Genomic DNA, 18,100 nt, shown 5'->3' on the forward strand with positions numbered 1-18,100 from the left:
ACAGTGAGTGGTTGAATCCTTTTAACCCGTCCGTGTTGAACATGCCTCAAATCTCAGTATGCAACGCCTTTATGCACCCTTTCCCCTTTTCCGAAATCTCAGTCTATCATCTTGTCGTAAAAAGCATGTCTTTAGGCATCTTTGGCATCTTCCTTTGCCTCGTCGCCAAACTCGTCTCCAAACTCCTCGACAATCCAGAGACAGAACTTCTCCCACTCAATCTGCCACTGCTGCATCCGCTCGGACTTGAGGGTGCTGCCTAGACTGGCTTGCTTAATGCCCTCGATCCAGTCGGCCTGGCTCTGATCCTCAAAAGCAGCCCATCTGACACTGTTCTCGGCGAGACTGCCGAGGCCTGCGAGGCCAAGGTTTTTCCATCCTTGAACGGCCTGGAAGAAGTCGTGTGACATGCCGGCTGTGTCTTGCCCGAGCATAGCGGGGTCATCGTTACACAGACTGCAAGCAACACCACGGGCCAGGAGGGCTGGCAAGGGATGGGCTGTTACAGAGCCACAGAGACGGAGAACTTCGTTGGAGATGGGGCATGACTCGATGAGGATGCGCTTCTCCTTGACCATATCGATCAGAAGAGGGTGCTTGAAGAGACTGAATCCGTGGCCGATACGTCGAGTTCCTAGCAGGATGGCATCAAATATGTTGGAATCGGTGTCTGTGCCGTCACCAAGAGTCTCTCCGGCGTGGAAAAAGAAGGGAAGGTTGACGCCCTCTTCAGAGCACTGCTTGCGGAACCAAAACAGCTCGGGTAGAAGATCGGATAGGGGCCGACCCAAGTCTTCGGGGCCCACGAGATCGTAACCCGCAATGAGATCAGGGAAGCTCATCTTGGTAGCGATGCAAAAGTCCATGTTCTCGACAATCATGCGAGTTGGCCAGCTGCGTAGAGAGGTCCAGATGGTAGTGAGACCCCAAAAGCCCTCTCCTTCAGGCGACTTCTTGAAGTTGTCGATTTCCTCGCGTATGACCTCAAACAGGTGGTTGTAGTCCTTCTCAGGCTCCTCTTGCTGGTCGCGGCAGTAGTTAAGTGACCACGTCATGCTACACTTGTCAGAAGATGTTTGGAATCATTTGGTTCATAACTTACCGAAGCTCGGCCCAGTTCACACCGTCATCTTTGAGGTTCTTCATGAGTTCGCGAAGGAAGACTCGGAGCATGGGTTCGTAGTGAATGATGGTGGCGCAAACCATGAAACACTTTGCGAACTTGACCCAGATGGCATCAACGCCGTGGTGTTGCTCATGGCTGTCGGTGACGGAGAGAGTGCATCTTCCCTTAAGCCACTTGAAGAAACCTGTTCTTCCGCCATGGGGGTACTCATCAGCTGCCTTTGTCAATGGCACAAAGGTACCGGCCTTGTAGCTCTCATCCCAAATGGAGACCTCGGCGTCGGCCTGCTTTCTGTATCGAAAGCTGGGAGTTGCCTCCTCTCTGGACTCATCAGTGTTAAGGGGCAGGTCACTGCTTATGTGCATGCCTGGCATTTTGAGAAGCTGATCAAAGAGGAAGTCAAAGTTGACCATGGCATCCATGTGGGCGTGCAGCAGAGCACCTTTTGGCATACGGCGAACGATGTTCCACAGATTGGTCTTTTCCATTCGGTCCTTTGCGAGCATGAACATCATTCCTGGAAAGATGCATTCATTTCCAGCCTGGGCGAGGTCCTCCTCGACTTGAGGGGTCCAGACAGTGTCATTCTCTTGATCACGGATGCGGTCAACAATGTCACTGGCGCGCTTGGCAATAGGTGAAAGTGAAGCCTTGAAAGAAGCATCGGAGCGAGACTTTTGCTCCTGGGCTATGAGGCCTGCCCGACCTTTGAGATATTGCTGCAGGAAAGGGTCGGAGAGTGATGGGATGTCCTGAGACACCTCCTCCCACTCCTCGTTAGACATGGTATGTTGTTCATCAGCCATGTTTGCTTTGCTGGGCTTTTTGAAGAGAACAAAAGATGGTAAAGTCAAGTCAAAGTTGATAGTAAAGTGTTGGTCTTGTGAGTACCTAGGTAGGATGTGTAAAAAACGGTGGATATACAGTAGTCTGAATAGGCAGGTCGGGGAAAAACGTAGGGGAGCTAGAGTAAGGACCTAGAGAATTGTTCAAGTCAGATAAGACTGCTTATGACAGCATGAAAAGTACTAACGTGGATTTTAGGCCAATCCAAGTATCACACGTCAGAATAATTGACATGTAGTAATATCATCAAGAAAAAGAAGGATCAAAAAGAATACATCATATCTGGATAGACGGAATGTAGCGGTAGAGAGGGTGAGTGTGAGAGTAAACAAAACGGTTACGCTTCGAGGTAAGCGTAACAAACGGTGACTCGAGCTAGAGGTCTTCGCCGATAACCGACGTACTCCGTTTCACGTGATCAGTTGGGTGCTGCACCAAATTAGTAGTGACGAACCCTTTCTCAACCCCTCATTGGGTACTCGAGAATCATGCACATGCTGTCATTTTAGCCAGTGGCTTTATTCAATGAAGCTATATCCTCGCCCTTTTCTACTCCCAATTCTGCGGTGTACGACACAGAGAAAGGATACCCTGGTCTGTCACCTACATGTGACTGTGCCTTGCAGCATCAAGCCCATAGCATGAACCGCAATCACAACCAACTGCATCACTGGATGTCACTCTGCTAACTCGTTCGCGGCTGTTCCTGGGAGGCTATTCGCTCCCGCAAATCCCCCTAGAAGGGGCCCTAGCTCTCCTCGCCCTATAGCGCGAAACCTCACGACTCCCAATGGCAATCGTCGTGTCCATCACTGGGAATCACACTGCACGACCCATCACAGCTTTGAGAAAACTCGAGACCGACTCTTCACTTTTTCACTCATGAGAAATGTTACTCCCCCCGCTTACTTTGGGGCTTGATATCGTGACTCAATCCTTCGGGCCCAACATGCATTCACACACTTCGGTTGGATGCCTGTGAATGGGCTTATTTGTGCTGATCGTGAGTAGTCTCACCTTGATCAGCGAGTGAATTGATGTCCTGGGCCATTATAAAAGGTAGGTTATATCCTTCGTCGCAGTCATTGATATCAATCAGATCCTCCACGACTACCCTCGAACACTTTGAGCTGGCCTCAATCGCATCACTTCAAGCCCTTTACTCTATTTAATCACCCAAGATACCCAATACCCACAGTATACACCATACTGCAATATTCAAATACTTCAAGATGAAGTCCTTCTCTCTGATCACACTCTTTTGCACCTTGGCCACTGCTGCAGTTATCCCTCGAGATACTGTCTTTGATGGCCACTGTTGCTTCACACTACATGACGTAGCCAATGGTGCAGCAGTGCAAGAAAACAGCAATGGAAACTTGCTTCTCAACGCTGGCGCCACCAACGGCTTCTTCTGCATTGATCTGTCCGACTCGCAAAACATCCTACGGGACCGCGCTTTCAATGCCTGCTTCCTAAACCCCAGTGGCGAGGTCAAATGTGTCGATCCAACACCCGGCTTCGAGTCTTGGACGCTGAAGAAGAGTGGCAGCAACACTCTTCTCCATCGCGACGGTGCAACCGCTTTCAACTCATGCTCCAAGACTTCAACAAGTTCAAAGGGAACAGTGCTCTTTGGCGATAAGCATGATGGTGCTTCGACGTGTAAGAAGACCACGCTCAAGGTGAAGAACTTGAAGGGGGCATGCAAGAATCTCTGAGTTGGTGAAAGGACGGACTAATTGACTGGGATTTTTTGTGTTGCGGTATTTCAATTCTTGACTACCAAGTCCTACTTTAGCAGTGTATTCATAATAGACAAATTCAAGTACAGAAGCTCGGACTGCTGCAATGCCCGTGTTTGCGATCGCTGTGAACTACTTGTGCGCATGCATGCCTGTATGTACGCTCATGGGTCTTACTGGGATCAGCCATGGTGAGGATGTCAAAGCTTGGGTGACATGTCACTCTCAGCACTCCCATACACAACCCCAATATCCCTCATAAGCTGCTCCTTGGCCGATACCTTTTCTCCCTTCTTAATAACATTCTTTGCCTCTAGGAAGCGTAAAAATACATCCAGTGCGACTTGGTCACCATCACTACCCGCATCGGCAAAAAGCAGGATGGATACCAATATGTCTGCAACACCCCAGAGAATTTCTCTGGCGTCGCCCATCAAATCCGCCAAGGAATCACTTTCAAGATGCTGCCTTAATGTCTTCCAAGCATCCAATGGGTCCCAGCCTTGAGGTTGAGATATCTTTCCTTGGAAAACGATACCTCTTTTCACAAATTCTTCGAGAGCATCGAGAGCCTCTTGGCCACCCTTGGTGTGCTTTAATGAACGTATAAAATCGGTGCTTAGAACATCTGTCGTGCCCTCCCAGATGGGCAGCACGGCACAGTCGCGGTGCAGGCGAGCGATGTTGAGATATTCTTGTTCTTCGTTGGCGAGGTACCCGACACCACCGAGCGATTCCATGCATGAGAAGAGCAATTGGACCGATGCTTTGCAGGCGTAGGCTTTCGTGAGCTGTGTGAGAACTCGTACTAGGGGTGCAGCATGCTGTTTCGACGGGGTAAGCATCTCAAGTGCTGGCGAAAGACTTGAGGTTGAGGAAACACCATGTTCAGAGACACCAAGAACATAGGATGTGAAAATGGAAAGAAGCATGAGTCCTCTGTACTCGCACGATATCTTGGCCAGAGTTCTCATATGCAACGAGCTTTCTGTAAGCTTCATCCGAGCACCCCTTCCTGCACCCACTTCTCGCACCTGAGCATAAGCCCTTGCGATGGCCAGTCCTCTTCCTAGATAACCAACGGCGGCAATTGAAGAATGAACTCGAGTTAGTGTCAAGACGTTGGCAATCTCTTGAATGCCGCGACCTTCCTGGCCTACAAGCCAGCCCCGCATGTCCTCAAGAACGAGTTCAGCGGTAGGAAGGGACTGCGTGCCTGACTTGTTCTTTAGTCGTTGGATGCGTACGCCATTTAGTTTCTCTCCGTTTCCTTTCCATAGTCCGGTAGTTGTAGTGGCATGGGGATCGTGTTTGTACATTGGCGCGATGAAAGTTGAGAGTCCACCTTTAGATGTGCGGGCGAGAAGGACAGTCATTCTCGAGTCGGTTGCTGAAGAGAACCACTTAAAACCACTGATACTCCAGGGTCCTAGAGGTATATTTTCGACCTTAGAAGCCAGTTCAATCTGGGATATAGGGTACTGCACTGCTGTAGTTTCGGTCAGTGAAACATCACTACCTCCTGTTCTTTCTGTCATCCACTGCCCACTAGTCCAGGCATATGAAGAGTCTCTCGAAATCAAATGTTGGAATGCATTTTCAAACACTCTTCTCTGTGTATCTGTCAAGTGTTTCGATAGCTCTGGGCTCTTAAGGTGTGTCTGCAGTAGTCGAGCAGCGCCGTCCTGCATAGCAGAAGGACAGCCGACATTGGCGCATGACGGTGTCCAAAGCTGTATACGCAAGAACTGGTACGCTCGTGCGAATGGACCGTATTCGGTATCATATCCGGCTGCGACGAAGCTGACATGAGTTAGTAGCAATAACTTAGTGTGAAGACTTCGGATCTTACCCTCGAGACAGACCAAAGTTTTGAAGACCACGCCATCCTTCACCAGTAACTAGATCGCCCTTCCACTGGCCGAATACATCACGACCTGAACCTTTTAGATACGGTTTGTTTCGCTCTGCATCTGTTATCCAAGCAAAGACGGCGTCGGAGAGGACATCGTCTCCAAGAGCAGCCACTTCAGCTTCAACTTGGCGGATGATGTGTTCCGGAAGGAATACTGATCAAGTCAGCACATGATAGTTGACAAGATTGGTATTAGCGTGAACCTACGCTTGAAACATCTTTGGAACGCCACATCATCGTAGAACTGATTATTCAGAACGGGCGGTTTCTGAAAGAAGCCCTTGTCTGCACCTGAAGCTTCCATGGTAGGGTATCAGAGGAGGAGAGAAGGGGAAGTGCTGGGCATGTTGACCTTTGGAATGGCCGGGACATCATTGTTAGGTATATGGACTGTGCTATGTATACTAGGGTATTCCTTTGGCCGGGCTTAAAGGAAGCATCAATCACAAGCCATCAACTACATGCCCATGGGCAGTCTCTTGTGGGGTCACACCTCCAACTTGACCCATGTTCCGCCCATTTTGGTAGGTAAACCGGAAGTAATTCCGATGGATCGCGGAAATAAAGTGGTTTAGACGGAATGTTGGACCATATTTGCCATGCAAAGTTGGTGACATTTCTTTTAAACGACCAGCCATGTTCTCTCCGCATGTTATTCAACAAGGATCTCGACTTGGCCCGAGGCTTTTTATCATTTTACTCCACAGATCAACTGCTAGGTATGGTCTCCCGTTGCCGATATTTGGTGACATTAGCAAGGCACTTCACGCTTGTGTTGTGATCAGTCCTCAGGATATCAACAAGTTGGCTGCTCGAGGCTTATCTCTTATTTCGGGTGGTTATGATGTGTTTTATTCTTTGCCTCTAAATTATTCAGCCTTTGAGTCTCCCTTGTGGTTGCCTTAGGTCTTAAGTTCTTGGTTATCCTGCAGGACTATCATTTCGATTGCTTTGTTGAATCTGTATCATATCAACATATGACGAAAGAGCCCCGGTTGAGATAAAGACTTGACATCTGAGCCGTGTAAGCTGAATCAGCTGGCCAGAGTCTTCTTTGAGACGAAGGACGTTCCCTGCACTAGAGTTTGCAGGACAGACAAACTACCACTGGCATCGGAAAGCCTCCGGTACGTCTTTTCCATCTCCTCCCTCATGGCAATCGCACGCTCAAGCATCTCTACCTGCTTCTGGAGCTTCTGAAAAGCTTCGTCCTTGTTGTTCAAAGATTCCATTTCATCTCTGAGCTTGCGAATTTCGTCTACTCCATAAGTGATGGCACTAATAGAATTTCTCAAGCTGTTGCCAACGCTTGACACGAGATCCTGCGTGAAGGGCCAAGGGGCATTCTGACAGATGGTGGACAGGAAAGTATACCTCGATGTTTTTCGCCATCTTTTGGCACTCATCAAAGTCTTTGAGAATGTTCTTTACGGCTTCTTCTATTATTAGCTATGTTTGAGCTGTATTGTTGGACTTCATACTTCTGGACGTGGTGTTATCTGCTGGCATGTCCAAGCCGCCAAAGTCACTGACTTTGACTTCGGATCCGTCTGATTGTTGTTGTCTCATTGTGGATTGTGTTTGAAGTTGTTGTGGCCTTTTTTTGGCCTCGGCTTCTGAGAGAAAACATCGGAGGTCTTGACGAGACTGTTAGGGTTGAGGGTCAGGAAGGAAGAAAGAAGAAACATCTGGTGTGCATACAGCCGACTATTATATATGACGAAGTAAGCTCAGTGGAGATGTACCGTTAAATGACTGATATCAAATAACGGAGTAGCTCAGTTAAGCTTGGGGGTTCACTAATTGTCTGCCATGTCTAAGCTGGATCGCTATAACAAACGTTTGCAAGTCTCATTATCGTGTTATCTTCTTTCTTCTTAAGGCGATCGACCTTTACATAAACCCCCATCATATGTAACTCTAAACTATGGACGAGTCATAAACCAAATCATCTATAAACCTTTTTCTAGCTTTCAAATTCTCTTTCGGCTCTATTCCGACGCCATCTAGGGGGAAAACTTGCCCAGAGCACCTTCATTACCTCCATCAAACAGATCATGTAGTGTGTCAAGCTCCTGGAAGTGCTTCGCATACTCCACACCCCTACGTCGCTGCGCCTCAACACGTCGCCAGTCCCATTCTCCTGGTTCATCCAGGTCGATATCCGAAAGGTCGACGGACATATCACCAAGCTGGTCTGGTCCAGTAGTCCAGCCTCCGGGGCGCTCGGGTAGAAGTCCAGAAGCACCACCCAGCAAAATAGCCGGGTTCACAGTGAAGCGACCTAGCTTGAAGACATACTTGCTGATGGCGGTCGCATAGATTCTCCTATGCCATCCACTGGAAGCATCTTCAGGACCTCGTGCAGAAGCATCCTTGAACGTAGGGTCGAGCCATGATGTTGGTTTGGCAGCTCCCTTGGGAATATAATGCGTGACGATGTACAGCCACTTGCGGTCCCAGCACAAGATACGACTCCACATCTCAAAGTTCTTAAATGCGGGGATTTCACGCTTGAAACTACAAGCGACGGATCCCAAGATGATGCTCACATTGCCCTTGATTGGCTTATCAGTCTTTGGGTCCAGAACAAGCTTGGTCTTTGCGTTGTTGGCGAGGGTCATGTAAGAGGCGCGACAGAGGTAGGTGACAAGATGCGATCGCGAGACATCGAGGTCTGCAAAGTATGTTGAATTTGACTTGTGCAAGTTGTAGTCTATCTCGAGGATGGGCGCATGCGTGGTGGAAATCATGGGTTTGAAAAGGGCATCGGGGCCGAGAGTTGGCGATTTGCGCCAGTAGCCGTGGAGGAAGATGGTGTAGAATACGCGGTACTACATATTGTTAGTAGAGTCGCTAAGTACCGGAGAAGATGTCAAGGCTCACAGTCCAAGCAAAGGGCATGCTCTTCCAGTTAAACACGATAAAGAATAACAGCAGGATCCGCGATGTTCGGCCAGGTCCTGTAAGGAATTCCCTAATTAGAGGACCCCAGTTGACTCGGTAGGCAGCATATCCAGCCGAGCCTGCGATAAGAGGCAAAACAACAGGCACTACTTGAGAGAGGCCGAACATTTTCTTTGCGGCGCCAGCCATGATGGTTGATTGCTGGTGTTTTGCGACTAAAGTGTTGGAGAAGGACGATAGGCAGGGGTAAGGGGTGAAAAGGCGGTCTTTCGCTGTACTATGCAACGCCCAGATACAAAAAAAAAAAGACGCGCAAGATGTCGCGACAAAATATCGGTCAGCTACTCTTACAAGAGCTTCTTAGTCGCCGAAGATGCCGTTGATTCGCCTTTTAAGAGTGGAAAAAGAACTCAATATAATTTCGCATTCACTCAATCAATGCCACTAAATTGAGTGAGCTATCAGAGGAACCGAGGCACGAAGTTTTGGTGGGGACTCAGCCGCTCGATAACAACGTTGGGGAAGTTGAATGTACTCAATTAAACAAGCATTAATTATCAAACGTCGATTTATTTATGAGAAATAGAGTGACGACTAACATGGAAAGATGAAATGAGAGTTTAGATGTACTATCCGTCCCATAATCCCGCAAAACGGCCCCTGTGCTGGCTAAATTGCAATCTATAACCAAGATAGCAATAAACAGTGATATTGTAAGACTTGCAATCTCACTCTCTCTATGCTATCGTCACACGTAAGCGGGTCATGTGCAAAAAAAGATAGCTGATTGAAAAGTCGGCCCAAAAAAAGACTGTCTACTTATTGCACACAACTTGCGTCAATTGTGTAATGATGCAAAAAGAGGATATATGGTGGAATTTAACCACCTACAATGGACGAACAGGGAATCGAACCCTGGACCACTCCCAGATTATTCGGTCGAATTATGCTAAGGGAGTATTATACCACTAAACCATTCGCCCGGTTCTTATTGAAAGACGCTGCACTATTGTCGGTTCTGTAGCGCAGAAATGAACGAGATACAGTCAGTCACTCTTCGCCATGCTTCAGGTGACGACACTCATGATTCCTCCTATATTCATCTTTCCAATGTACTTATAGAGACTTCTCAACCTCATCGACAGCCTCAATAACTTCCTTCCAGTTAGCCCATTCAGCATCACCACCTGGAATGCCTCCCACCAACGGCAATCTTGTTCCATCACTATCTCCAAAGCCTCTGAGCCTGCTAATAGCCTCCTTGATGCCCACGGTGCCATACTTGACCACCAATTCCTCCATTGAGCTCACCTTAAACTGTAGAACCCGTCTCTCCTGGATCTCAGCATCTGTAGGCTGCGTCTTTGTCGACAACTCATAAAGTCGCACCAGAGACTTGGGGAAGAAGCCAGCTGAGCCGTCAATGGCGCCTGCAAAGCCCACTGAGACGACAGGGAGCAGCTGTTGGCCGAGACCTGTGTAGGCGTGGAAATGGCTGTGGTCGATGGATGGGTTGGAGGCGATTTGAGCGGCTACTGAGACGTCGCCGTGGGACAGCTTGCATCCGACAATGTTGGTGTGCTTGGCGAGAGTAACGTAGGTAGATACAGCGACCTTGACATTGTTCGATACTCCGGGGTAGTGATAGCTAAACGACAGTCAGATTGTACTTTTGGTATTACTCGGACATGAAGACTGACATCATGACAGGAATGGGACTTTGGTCAGCTACAGCAGTGAACCACTGGACAAGACCCTCCTGTGTAACCGCAGCAGCATTGTATCCAGGCACAAGAGTCAGACCCCATTGAGCACCAGACTTTTGAGCATCCTTGAGTTGCTCGACAGTCTCCTCAACACTATTTGTCGCTGTGCCCGCAACAATAGGGTAGTCCTTGAAGCCCTCCTTCTCCAGACCAGCCTTGACACCACTAAGGATAGCATGACGATCTCTGGGATGAATATGCACAGCCTCGCCCGTGGTACCGAGGACAACTACACCCTTGATACCATTCTTGGCCAAGTAAACTGCGTGAGCAACCTGTGTCTCGACGTCGACGGGCGAGGAGATGACGTTGTAGTTGGCAGACTTTTTGGAAGCGAAGAACGTGGGGACGGGCACGTAGATGCCCTTTGGCGGAGGAGAAGACATGTTTGGTGTTGATAGTCTCTGAATTTACCTACACAAGCAATCTGAGGAATAAAGAGAAATGACAGAAACGTGAGGGGTTTGCTGTGCACATCATGTATTATAAACACTCTCCAACGCAAACCTCGGTCTTCGGGGTAGTGCAAAGCGACACTGCATGTCGCAATTGGAGAAAGCCGACGGTTCGGCTCGTCAATGCGACTTGGGAATGGCAGCACAACCCGAAAACAGTGACATCTTTCCCCTCATTGCCGACATGATTCCACTTACGTTCGAATAGTCGTCAGTAAAGCGTAGCTTTCGGACAGCTTATGAATATGTTTAAAGACAGCCGGTAGGTATTAGGTCCCATATAACCTTCTCAGTAGATCTACCCTACAGGCGTATGTTGACTTGTGCCTTTTCTTCATCAATATGCTACCACAATGACAATGTTTAGAAAGCAATAGTTATTAGAAGATATTCCAAGTTTCCTTCTTAAGGAAATTTCAATCCTGATTATTGTATATGAGGTTGTTTTGATAGGTAGCTGTAACTGCTTCGTCACAACATCCCAATCATTTAAGTGACAAACTCCGACATCGGGAAGACGTGAGATAATTCAAACTTCTACACTGTTTTCATACTCACAAAATGTCCAATAGATAAAGTGGTATTTGTATTTTTATTGCGTTATTTTCGTTTCTTCGTTCCCGATTGCTTTGTTTATAGATAAGACCTCTGTGCCCAGTTTTCTCCCATAAGTTACCTCTACCTCTACGTAGGTACCTAGAAAGGAACTCGCGATCTACAAGTAAATGTGACCATGTACAATTCAATCCCATTTTTCAATAGTACACTTTTAAGTTTAGGATGTTATGATGGAACAACATGAGTACCCTCGGCAGGCTCGAGTACCAGCCACTGGCAAGGCAGATCCTTCTTCTCGTTGTGTTCCCGCAGCTTGGCAATGATCTTGTCAGCGATGGCCTCGAAGTTGTGTGTCGCCAGAGCCAAGATCGTGGGACCAGCGCCGGAAAGGCACACGCCGAGGAAACCATCATCAGTCTTGGGGGACATTGTCTCGACGATCTCGGTGAGGCCGGGGATCAGGGTCTGTCTGTAAGGCTGGTGGATCTTGTCTTGCATAGCGAGGTGGATGAGCTCGGGGTCGGGAGGGGACTGGCCAAGGGCGACGGGTAAAAGGGCAATTCGTTGCAAGTTGAAGACCTAGGTTCACAAATTAGCTTTGGGGTGGCAGATTGGGCTACATGCTGGACTTACCACATCGGGGCGAGTGTAGTTCGCGGGTAGCACTCCTCGCGCAGCATGTGTAGCGACCTGGAAATCAGGGATAATGGCAACAGCCTTGATCTCTTTGGCCCAAGGGAACTTGATGTGGTGACCGATTCCGTGAGGAGGGTTCGGGGGTTTCTTTCCAGTATCCTCTCCTCCGGCTGGCGCGGGAAGAACCTCACTGAGAGGAATCTCTGTACGAGCAACGTCTTCGGGGGTCAAGGGCTTGAGGTAGGTTCCGACAAAGCCGCCGTGAAGGGCAGCACCGACATTGTCAGGATGTCTCTCTGGGGTTGGAGTTAGTTTGCGATTGATACTCTATGGTGGGAATGGTCTTTACCAATCATGAGGCAGTAGTCGAATAGTCGGTCATTATCAAGGTGCTTGAGACCTCCAACTTCCTTGCCCAGAGCAACACCAGCAACGACAGCAGCACCAGAGCTACCCAGACCACGGCCTAGAGGAATGGGGTTCTTGACGTGCACATGGGTCTCGACGGGGAAGGACCTCTGGTCATTGCAGCGCAAGACGTAGAGGGCGACGCGGGTAATGAGGTTGACCTGGGGGTCGAGGTCGATCTCATCCGCTCCCTCTCCCTCGTAAGTGATTTTGCAGTTGAGTGGGTGCTCGGACTTTGTCTTTGACCGGTCGATGGTGACGTGAAGCTCGAGGTAGACGGAGAGGGCCAGACCGATGACATCGAAGCCGGGTCCAATGTTTGCGCTGGAGCAGGGGGTCTTGATGATGAACGATTCCATGGCTGCGTTTGTCTGCTTTTGTTTTTATTTGCCGAAGTTCGGAACTGTATCTGTATCTGTACGTTTCTAGAGGGAGAGGAAAGTTTTGACACAAGCACCCAACATGCAAAGAGGGTCCAATGGTGCGATGCGAATTGGGGCTAGTTTGAACGTCAAGATTGCTTTGTTACTTTTCTGCTCTCACGAAGGAACTCAAGAATTACAAAAAGTCACATCAAGAGAGAACTGAACAATTGAAAAAGCGTGGATCAGCCGATAGTGGAATTTGATCATTACTGTGACTGACTGATACTGATTGAAGGCCGATGACGGAGCTCACCGTCGCAACATAGGTACCTAGGGCGCAATAAAAAAAACCGTTGGGCTTTGTATCGCATGTTGTGGAAAATTTGCTATGGTACGTTATTATGAGCAGCGCAGTTGGCGGGGTAGAATATTGTCTTCAACAAAGTCCAGACCAGATCAGAGCAATTGCGGCGGGGTAGATAATTTATCTATATGGGCCGATAACAGAAGAGTGAAGCTGCCATGACTGCTGCTTAACTTTATCAGCCAAACCGAACCAGTAGAGTGAGAACATAACTTAAACAAGGAAGTAGTTAGCCTTGTCATGATAGTCGAAAGGCTTAAAAACGGTAATATTATCTTATCTGGGACTGTTCATGCATATCAGATAGCATTATAGGTTAATACGAACCGAACCACTCCTCTATCCTTGATTGACATTGCAGAACTCAGCCCATTTGTGACCTGCGAGTGTAGATCAGCTCGCTTGTGTTTATGAAAATATCCTGATATTCAACCTGGTATAATGTAACAATATTTGGCTGTTATTCTATTTCAAAATATTTAGTTATGTAGCACCGGTAGTCTCTCCAACGGGCGAGAAAAACAATAATAGGCGGCCGTGCTACCCCAACCGGTTATGCCGACGACTAGCAAGAGTCTTCCAGAAGCTCCATCTCCCAAAAATAGCACCTAAAAAAGAGCATGGGCCATGTCTCTCAACAATCTCCAATTCTATCTCACCACCATGATGTCAATGCTCATAGTGCATCACGGGTTCTCACGTAGGGACTCAATTTCTTTTGGCAAAAGAAAACACCATGTCTCTTGGCATTTTGCGTCTTGTATACTGCAGCAAACCATTACCGGAGTTTTTGGCACTTGGATCCCTGCTTCTTTGAACTTCAGTGAGGTCTTTTCTGTCGACAATTCAAGACCATGACGTTGGTGAATTCTCGTATTGTTTGTTCTCCATGGGGCTTTATCCATGTTGCAAAAACTCCCATTCGCGGAGTTTTGCTGATCACAAAGATAGGCCAAGACATTTCAACAAACTTGTCATTTTTATTTTTGTATTATCCGAGGCTGCCGTTAGAGTAGGTAGTAAAAGATGGGCCTTGATCTACTTGCTGTACACTGCAAGGTAGTCTATTCAAGTTGTTCATGGTTCATGATCTGGATAGGACAGATACAACATCAAAAGCTCAGACCACTGCCATGTTGCTCTCGTTGATGCCAATGATTTCCTGTTTGGGCTCCAATTTTACCACGATACATTGCAGCATATCCATTGACAACGCAAGGAGGAATACGAGAGGTCTCGCCCCAGCTAAGCTTAATAGGCAGGACCAGGACCCTTACCTTGAGATCAAAAGACCGTGACCATACGGGAACAGGAAATGTCTTTGTTGAGCGGTGAGATCATCAGATCAACAGTCTGATCTCTATCACGATCGAACGACGATGTTTTTAGTTTGCTAGCGATTGCATTGACACAGAATTGGAATAATTTGTCTTCAAGTGAATGTGTAGTTGGACTCTCAGCGGCCACTCCGTATATCACGAATAAATCCATAGAGTTCTATAGTACTGGAAATTCGATTTTACTAGCAACATAGCGAATGCGAGAGCCAGCAAAAGGCACGTTACCTCGAATTGTTCACGGGACGACACTAGCTTAGAAGCCGAGCAGAAATACGAGATGGTTCTCCCCCAAAAGCTACCTAACGTTACCCCACAATGCCTCAAAATGGGGGCCATGACCGGCAGAAAGCCACAGGCTAACCCTGGTCCCCTGCAATGTAGGACGGGAAATAATAAGTCAGTTATTCTGGACCACAGTCTGGATCCCTTCGACTTTTGCTATCCGTTCCCCAAAATAGCACTGCGGACTATCGGCAAGCCCTAGCTTCCTTGTGGCATTGTTCTGTACTAGCCAGAATACGGGCACTAAGCTAAGCTGACAGCAAACACAGAGTTGACTAGAGAGAGTCTACTAAGCTTGCAACGGTAGCTATGACGATGTATGGAGCAGAAACTAAGCTTGTCCTGCCTCCAGCCTCCCGGTCATTTTCTCGATTTGGATGTGGAGATGGACGATCGTCCGAGGCTCGTGTCGTGATGATGGACAAGGCAGGGTAGCTTAGCTAGCTAGGTAGCTAGCCAGATGCATGGTGGCATGGCATGGCATGGCATGGCATGGTCCATTTTCCTATGCGAAGCTTGGAGAATCTATCAAGGAATTCAAGTATAAGAAGACTCTTGAATCTCGTCCAAATATCGTTTCTTCTCATCATCACTCACATCAACAACCAATCACTCTCATCTCTCATCTCTCAACCAACTCTCACCACCAATAACACTCACCTCTTCAACTTACACACAAAAACCCACAACCGTCAACATGAAGTTCACTGGTATCCTCTCTGCTCTCGCTCTTACCTCCGCCGTCTCGGCCACCACTGGTAAGTTCACCCAGAACTCTTTGGTATCTCCTTCACTCAACTAACATACTATCTTCAGTCTCTTACGACACTGGCTACGATGACAAGTCCCGCCCCATGACCTCCGTCGCTTGCTCTGACGGCCCCAACGGTCTCATCACCAAGTACGGCTGGAAGACACAGGGCAACATCCCCACTCCTTACGTTGGTGGTGTCAACATCATTGCTGGCTGGAACTCCCCCAACTGCGGTGGCTGCTACCGCCTCGAGTACAAGGGACGCAAGATCAACGTCCTTGCCATCGACCACGCCGCCTCTGGCTTCAACATTGGCCTCGATGCCATGAACGCCCTTACTGGTGGCCAGGCTACTAAGCTCGGCCGCGTCAACGCCCAGGTCTACCACGCCGACGCTTCTGCTTGTGGCCTCAAGAAGTAAACGGCGCAACTCTACGACTTTTTATGAGATGCATTACGGACAGGGGTTTTGGACAGCGGACATTTTATGATTCTTCCTCTCCTTAGAACTATGGGTTTAATATTTGGCATTGGATGGCGTTTAGACTATGATTTACCACCACATAATCTAACTAGATACTTACACTTACATATGAATGAACATAGAGCTTAATTGCTTATACAATAACTGTTGAATTGGAAAGTGTGAAGCGTTGTAGTTGATCGGATTGTATAATCTCATAAAGTCTCTTGAGCACGCTTTTTAAAAATTGTCTTTATCTACCAATGTTGATAATGTTCTAGTAGTGCATAGATTGATTCCGCTTGACTAATTAGTATATACATCCTAATCTTGAAAGTACGATCCCATTTCGGTTTACTGTCAACCACAAGTAAGATCCCCGGCCATAAGTACCGCCCGTCTTTCACGAAACAAGGCTTTGGATGTGGGTACTGACTCTTTTCTCCCAACCAAGAGTGTCAAAAGATGGCAGCTTTTGGCCACATGGACTATTCATCGAGATTTCCAAACCATGGCGGTGTGTGGATGATTGTTGGTGGGTCAGATAGTTCACTCGAATTGTGCGAAGAATCTGAATCTGAATCGTCGAGAAGAGGAGGTGTAGATATAGACGATCTGCAGGAAGACAAAGGACTATCGCTGTCGCTCAAGTTCTGGCTAGGCACATCTTGGTCTTCGAGACTGGCGTTGAATGCTATGAGAGCATCAGGTGAAGCCGGTATGTATTCAGGAGTACTGGGTGGGGGAGTTCGTGAATCTATGGCGATTTCGACAAAGCTTTTACCTCCCTTTTCTTGTTCTTCAGTGATAGTCAGCACGGGATGAACGGCCAGTAAGGATGAGAGATGCGGCATACCGCTTGGTGAAGTTCTAATCCACATAGCGCACTGGAGCACTTCAACACGATCGACAAACTCTCCATATTTGAGTCCATATTCCAGACCCCTAAAAGGAATGCGAATCTGTTCCGGAGCCTTCAAGATCGCCGTTGTGTTATTGATTTCATGCTTGGCGGCAGCTAACTCGACAACGTCTAAGAAATCGTCAAGGAGTCCCGCCTCGCCTTTAAACACTACACATGTATACTCTTCACAGTATCCCATGAAGTTGTCGTCAAGTGTATCGGATTTTCTGGTGATGGCCAGGTCGCTCGCGGCCCCTGACTTTCTGCAGCGCGACAGCTGGACTGCGATGTCGGAGGAGGCAACGAGCTGCAAAAGAGATGGAGGAGGTGCATATTCGCGAAGATTGGCAGAGTTGAGGTATGAATCAAAGGCTGGTTCGAGTACCTCGGCGCGGGCTTTGGAGATCTCTAATATTTCTCCTCCAGTCAGTTTGTCCAATCGATCGAGTTGATCTTCGAAAATAATAGTCATATTGAGAATTGATTGTGTCGCACAAATGAAGGCATGAAGAATGTTCTTGATAGATGATTAATTACAGGCAAGCCAGTCGAGTGCGAAGTTTTGTTTTAGTTGTTAGGTGCTCCTTGTTTAGGTGCATTCACTTAATGCTCAAGGCAGCCGTGGAAACTGGACCTGCCACGCACCTGCCGGCGGTTGGCACTGGACTTTGGAAGGAAAGGTGAAATAGAACGCACTTGATAAAAGGAAGAACTTGGGTTTAATGCCTAAATTAAACGTGAAGGGATAAAAGTCTTCAAAGTCGGCTGAAATACATACATATGACATTGCTGGTCTTTTTCCTCTTAATCGTGATAACTCGAAACAAATTATCTTGAACAGCAAGGATGGAAGCCTACAGAACGTATTACATTCATTTATATGTGATTTACTTAGGAGAAAGTCCTTTTATTTCTCCTTGATGACCACACTACAGATATATATATAAACACCATCACTGCAAGGAATTAAGCAGTACCTAGGCAGTACAACTCCTGCAAACTTGCCAACACAAAGATAACAATCAATTGAATTTAGAACTGGCCACATACAAAGGCAAGCATATCATCTGTAACTCGAAGCTGGTTAGACCATCTGCAAGCATTTTACAAAATCAGACTGTACATTCGAGAAAATTGGACTCGAACCTGTGAGCTTCCAATTTGATGAGTGTTTACACGGCTCCTCAATACAATCCACAGCAATTTTCACGAGAACAGGTACGTATTTATACACTCTGAAACAGGGCAAAGAGAACATCCAATAAA

The 18,100-nt window shown here is 47.6% G+C and overlaps 9 protein-coding genes and 1 non-coding gene across 10 annotated transcripts; 2 read left to right on the forward strand and 8 right to left on the reverse strand.

Moving 5' to 3' along the window:
• Positions 1 to 131: 131 nt before the first annotated feature.
• Positions 132 to 1,932, reverse strand: FPOAC1_003300 (uncharacterized protein; the record flags this gene model as incomplete). Its single annotated transcript, XM_044847868.1, has 2 exons — positions 132 to 1,056; positions 1,103 to 1,932. The coding sequence occupies 2 exons, from the start codon at positions 1,930 to 1,932 to the stop codon at positions 132 to 134; spliced, it is 1,755 nt and encodes a 584-aa protein (XP_044713784.1).
• A 1,272-nt stretch (positions 1,933 to 3,204) lies between these two features.
• Positions 3,205 to 3,693, forward strand: FPOAC1_003301 (uncharacterized protein; the record flags this gene model as incomplete). The annotated part of the gene is made up of 1 exon (XM_044847869.1): positions 3,205 to 3,693. One exon carries the CDS (start codon positions 3,205 to 3,207, stop codon positions 3,691 to 3,693), a length of 489 nt encoding a protein of 162 aa, XP_044713785.1.
• A 188-nt stretch (positions 3,694 to 3,881) lies between these two features.
• Positions 3,882 to 5,936, reverse strand: FPOAC1_003302 (uncharacterized protein; the record flags this gene model as incomplete). Its single annotated transcript, XM_044847870.1, has 4 exons — positions 3,882 to 3,889; positions 3,941 to 5,520; positions 5,570 to 5,786; positions 5,840 to 5,936. 4 exons carry the CDS (start codon positions 5,934 to 5,936, stop codon positions 3,882 to 3,884), a joined length of 1,902 nt encoding a protein of 633 aa, XP_044713786.1.
• A 730-nt stretch (positions 5,937 to 6,666) lies between these two features.
• On the reverse strand, positions 6,667 to 7,201 carry FPOAC1_003303 (uncharacterized protein; the record flags this gene model as incomplete). Its single annotated transcript, XM_044847871.1, has 3 exons — positions 6,667 to 6,954; positions 7,007 to 7,071; positions 7,114 to 7,201. The coding sequence occupies 3 exons, from the start codon at positions 7,199 to 7,201 to the stop codon at positions 6,667 to 6,669; spliced, it is 441 nt and encodes a 146-aa protein (XP_044713787.1).
• A 437-nt stretch (positions 7,202 to 7,638) lies between these two features.
• FPOAC1_003304 (uncharacterized protein) lies at positions 7,639 to 8,728 on the reverse strand (the record flags this gene model as incomplete). The annotated part of the gene is made up of 2 exons (XM_044847872.1): positions 7,639 to 8,466; positions 8,519 to 8,728. The coding sequence occupies 2 exons, from the start codon at positions 8,726 to 8,728 to the stop codon at positions 7,639 to 7,641; spliced, it is 1,038 nt and encodes a 345-aa protein (XP_044713788.1).
• A 704-nt stretch (positions 8,729 to 9,432) lies between these two features.
• FPOAC1_003305 lies at positions 9,433 to 9,522 on the reverse strand. Its single transcript has one exon. It is a non-coding gene; the product is annotated as a tRNA-Ala (tRNA).
• Positions 9,523 to 9,655: 133 nt separating this feature from the next.
• FPOAC1_003306 (uncharacterized protein) lies at positions 9,656 to 10,691 on the reverse strand (the record flags this gene model as incomplete). Its single annotated transcript, XM_044847873.1, has 2 exons — positions 9,656 to 10,187; positions 10,240 to 10,691. 2 exons carry the CDS (start codon positions 10,689 to 10,691, stop codon positions 9,656 to 9,658), a joined length of 984 nt encoding a protein of 327 aa, XP_044713789.1.
• An 852-nt stretch (positions 10,692 to 11,543) lies between these two features.
• On the reverse strand, positions 11,544 to 12,721 carry FPOAC1_003307 (uncharacterized protein; the record flags this gene model as incomplete). The annotated part of the gene is made up of 3 exons (XM_044847874.1): positions 11,544 to 11,897; positions 11,952 to 12,250; positions 12,304 to 12,721. The coding sequence occupies 3 exons, from the start codon at positions 12,719 to 12,721 to the stop codon at positions 11,544 to 11,546; spliced, it is 1,071 nt and encodes a 356-aa protein (XP_044713790.1).
• A 2,689-nt stretch (positions 12,722 to 15,410) lies between these two features.
• On the forward strand, positions 15,411 to 15,888 carry FPOAC1_003308 (uncharacterized protein; the record flags this gene model as incomplete). Its single annotated transcript, XM_044847875.1, has 2 exons — positions 15,411 to 15,471; positions 15,530 to 15,888. The coding sequence occupies 2 exons, from the start codon at positions 15,411 to 15,413 to the stop codon at positions 15,886 to 15,888; spliced, it is 420 nt and encodes a 139-aa protein (XP_044713791.1).
• Positions 15,889 to 16,418: 530 nt separating this feature from the next.
• On the reverse strand, positions 16,419 to 17,306 carry FPOAC1_003309 (uncharacterized protein; the record flags this gene model as incomplete). Its single annotated transcript, XM_044847876.1, has 1 exon — positions 16,419 to 17,306. One exon carries the CDS (start codon positions 17,304 to 17,306, stop codon positions 16,419 to 16,421), a length of 888 nt encoding a protein of 295 aa, XP_044713792.1.
• Between the last annotated feature and the right edge of the window lie 794 nt (positions 17,307 to 18,100).

This window comes from Fusarium poae, chromosome 1 (genome assembly GCF_019609905.1).
Source record: "Fusarium poae strain DAOMC 252244 chromosome 1, whole genome shotgun sequence".
NCBI classification, from domain to species: domain Eukaryota; kingdom Fungi; phylum Ascomycota; class Sordariomycetes; order Hypocreales; family Nectriaceae; genus Fusarium; species Fusarium poae.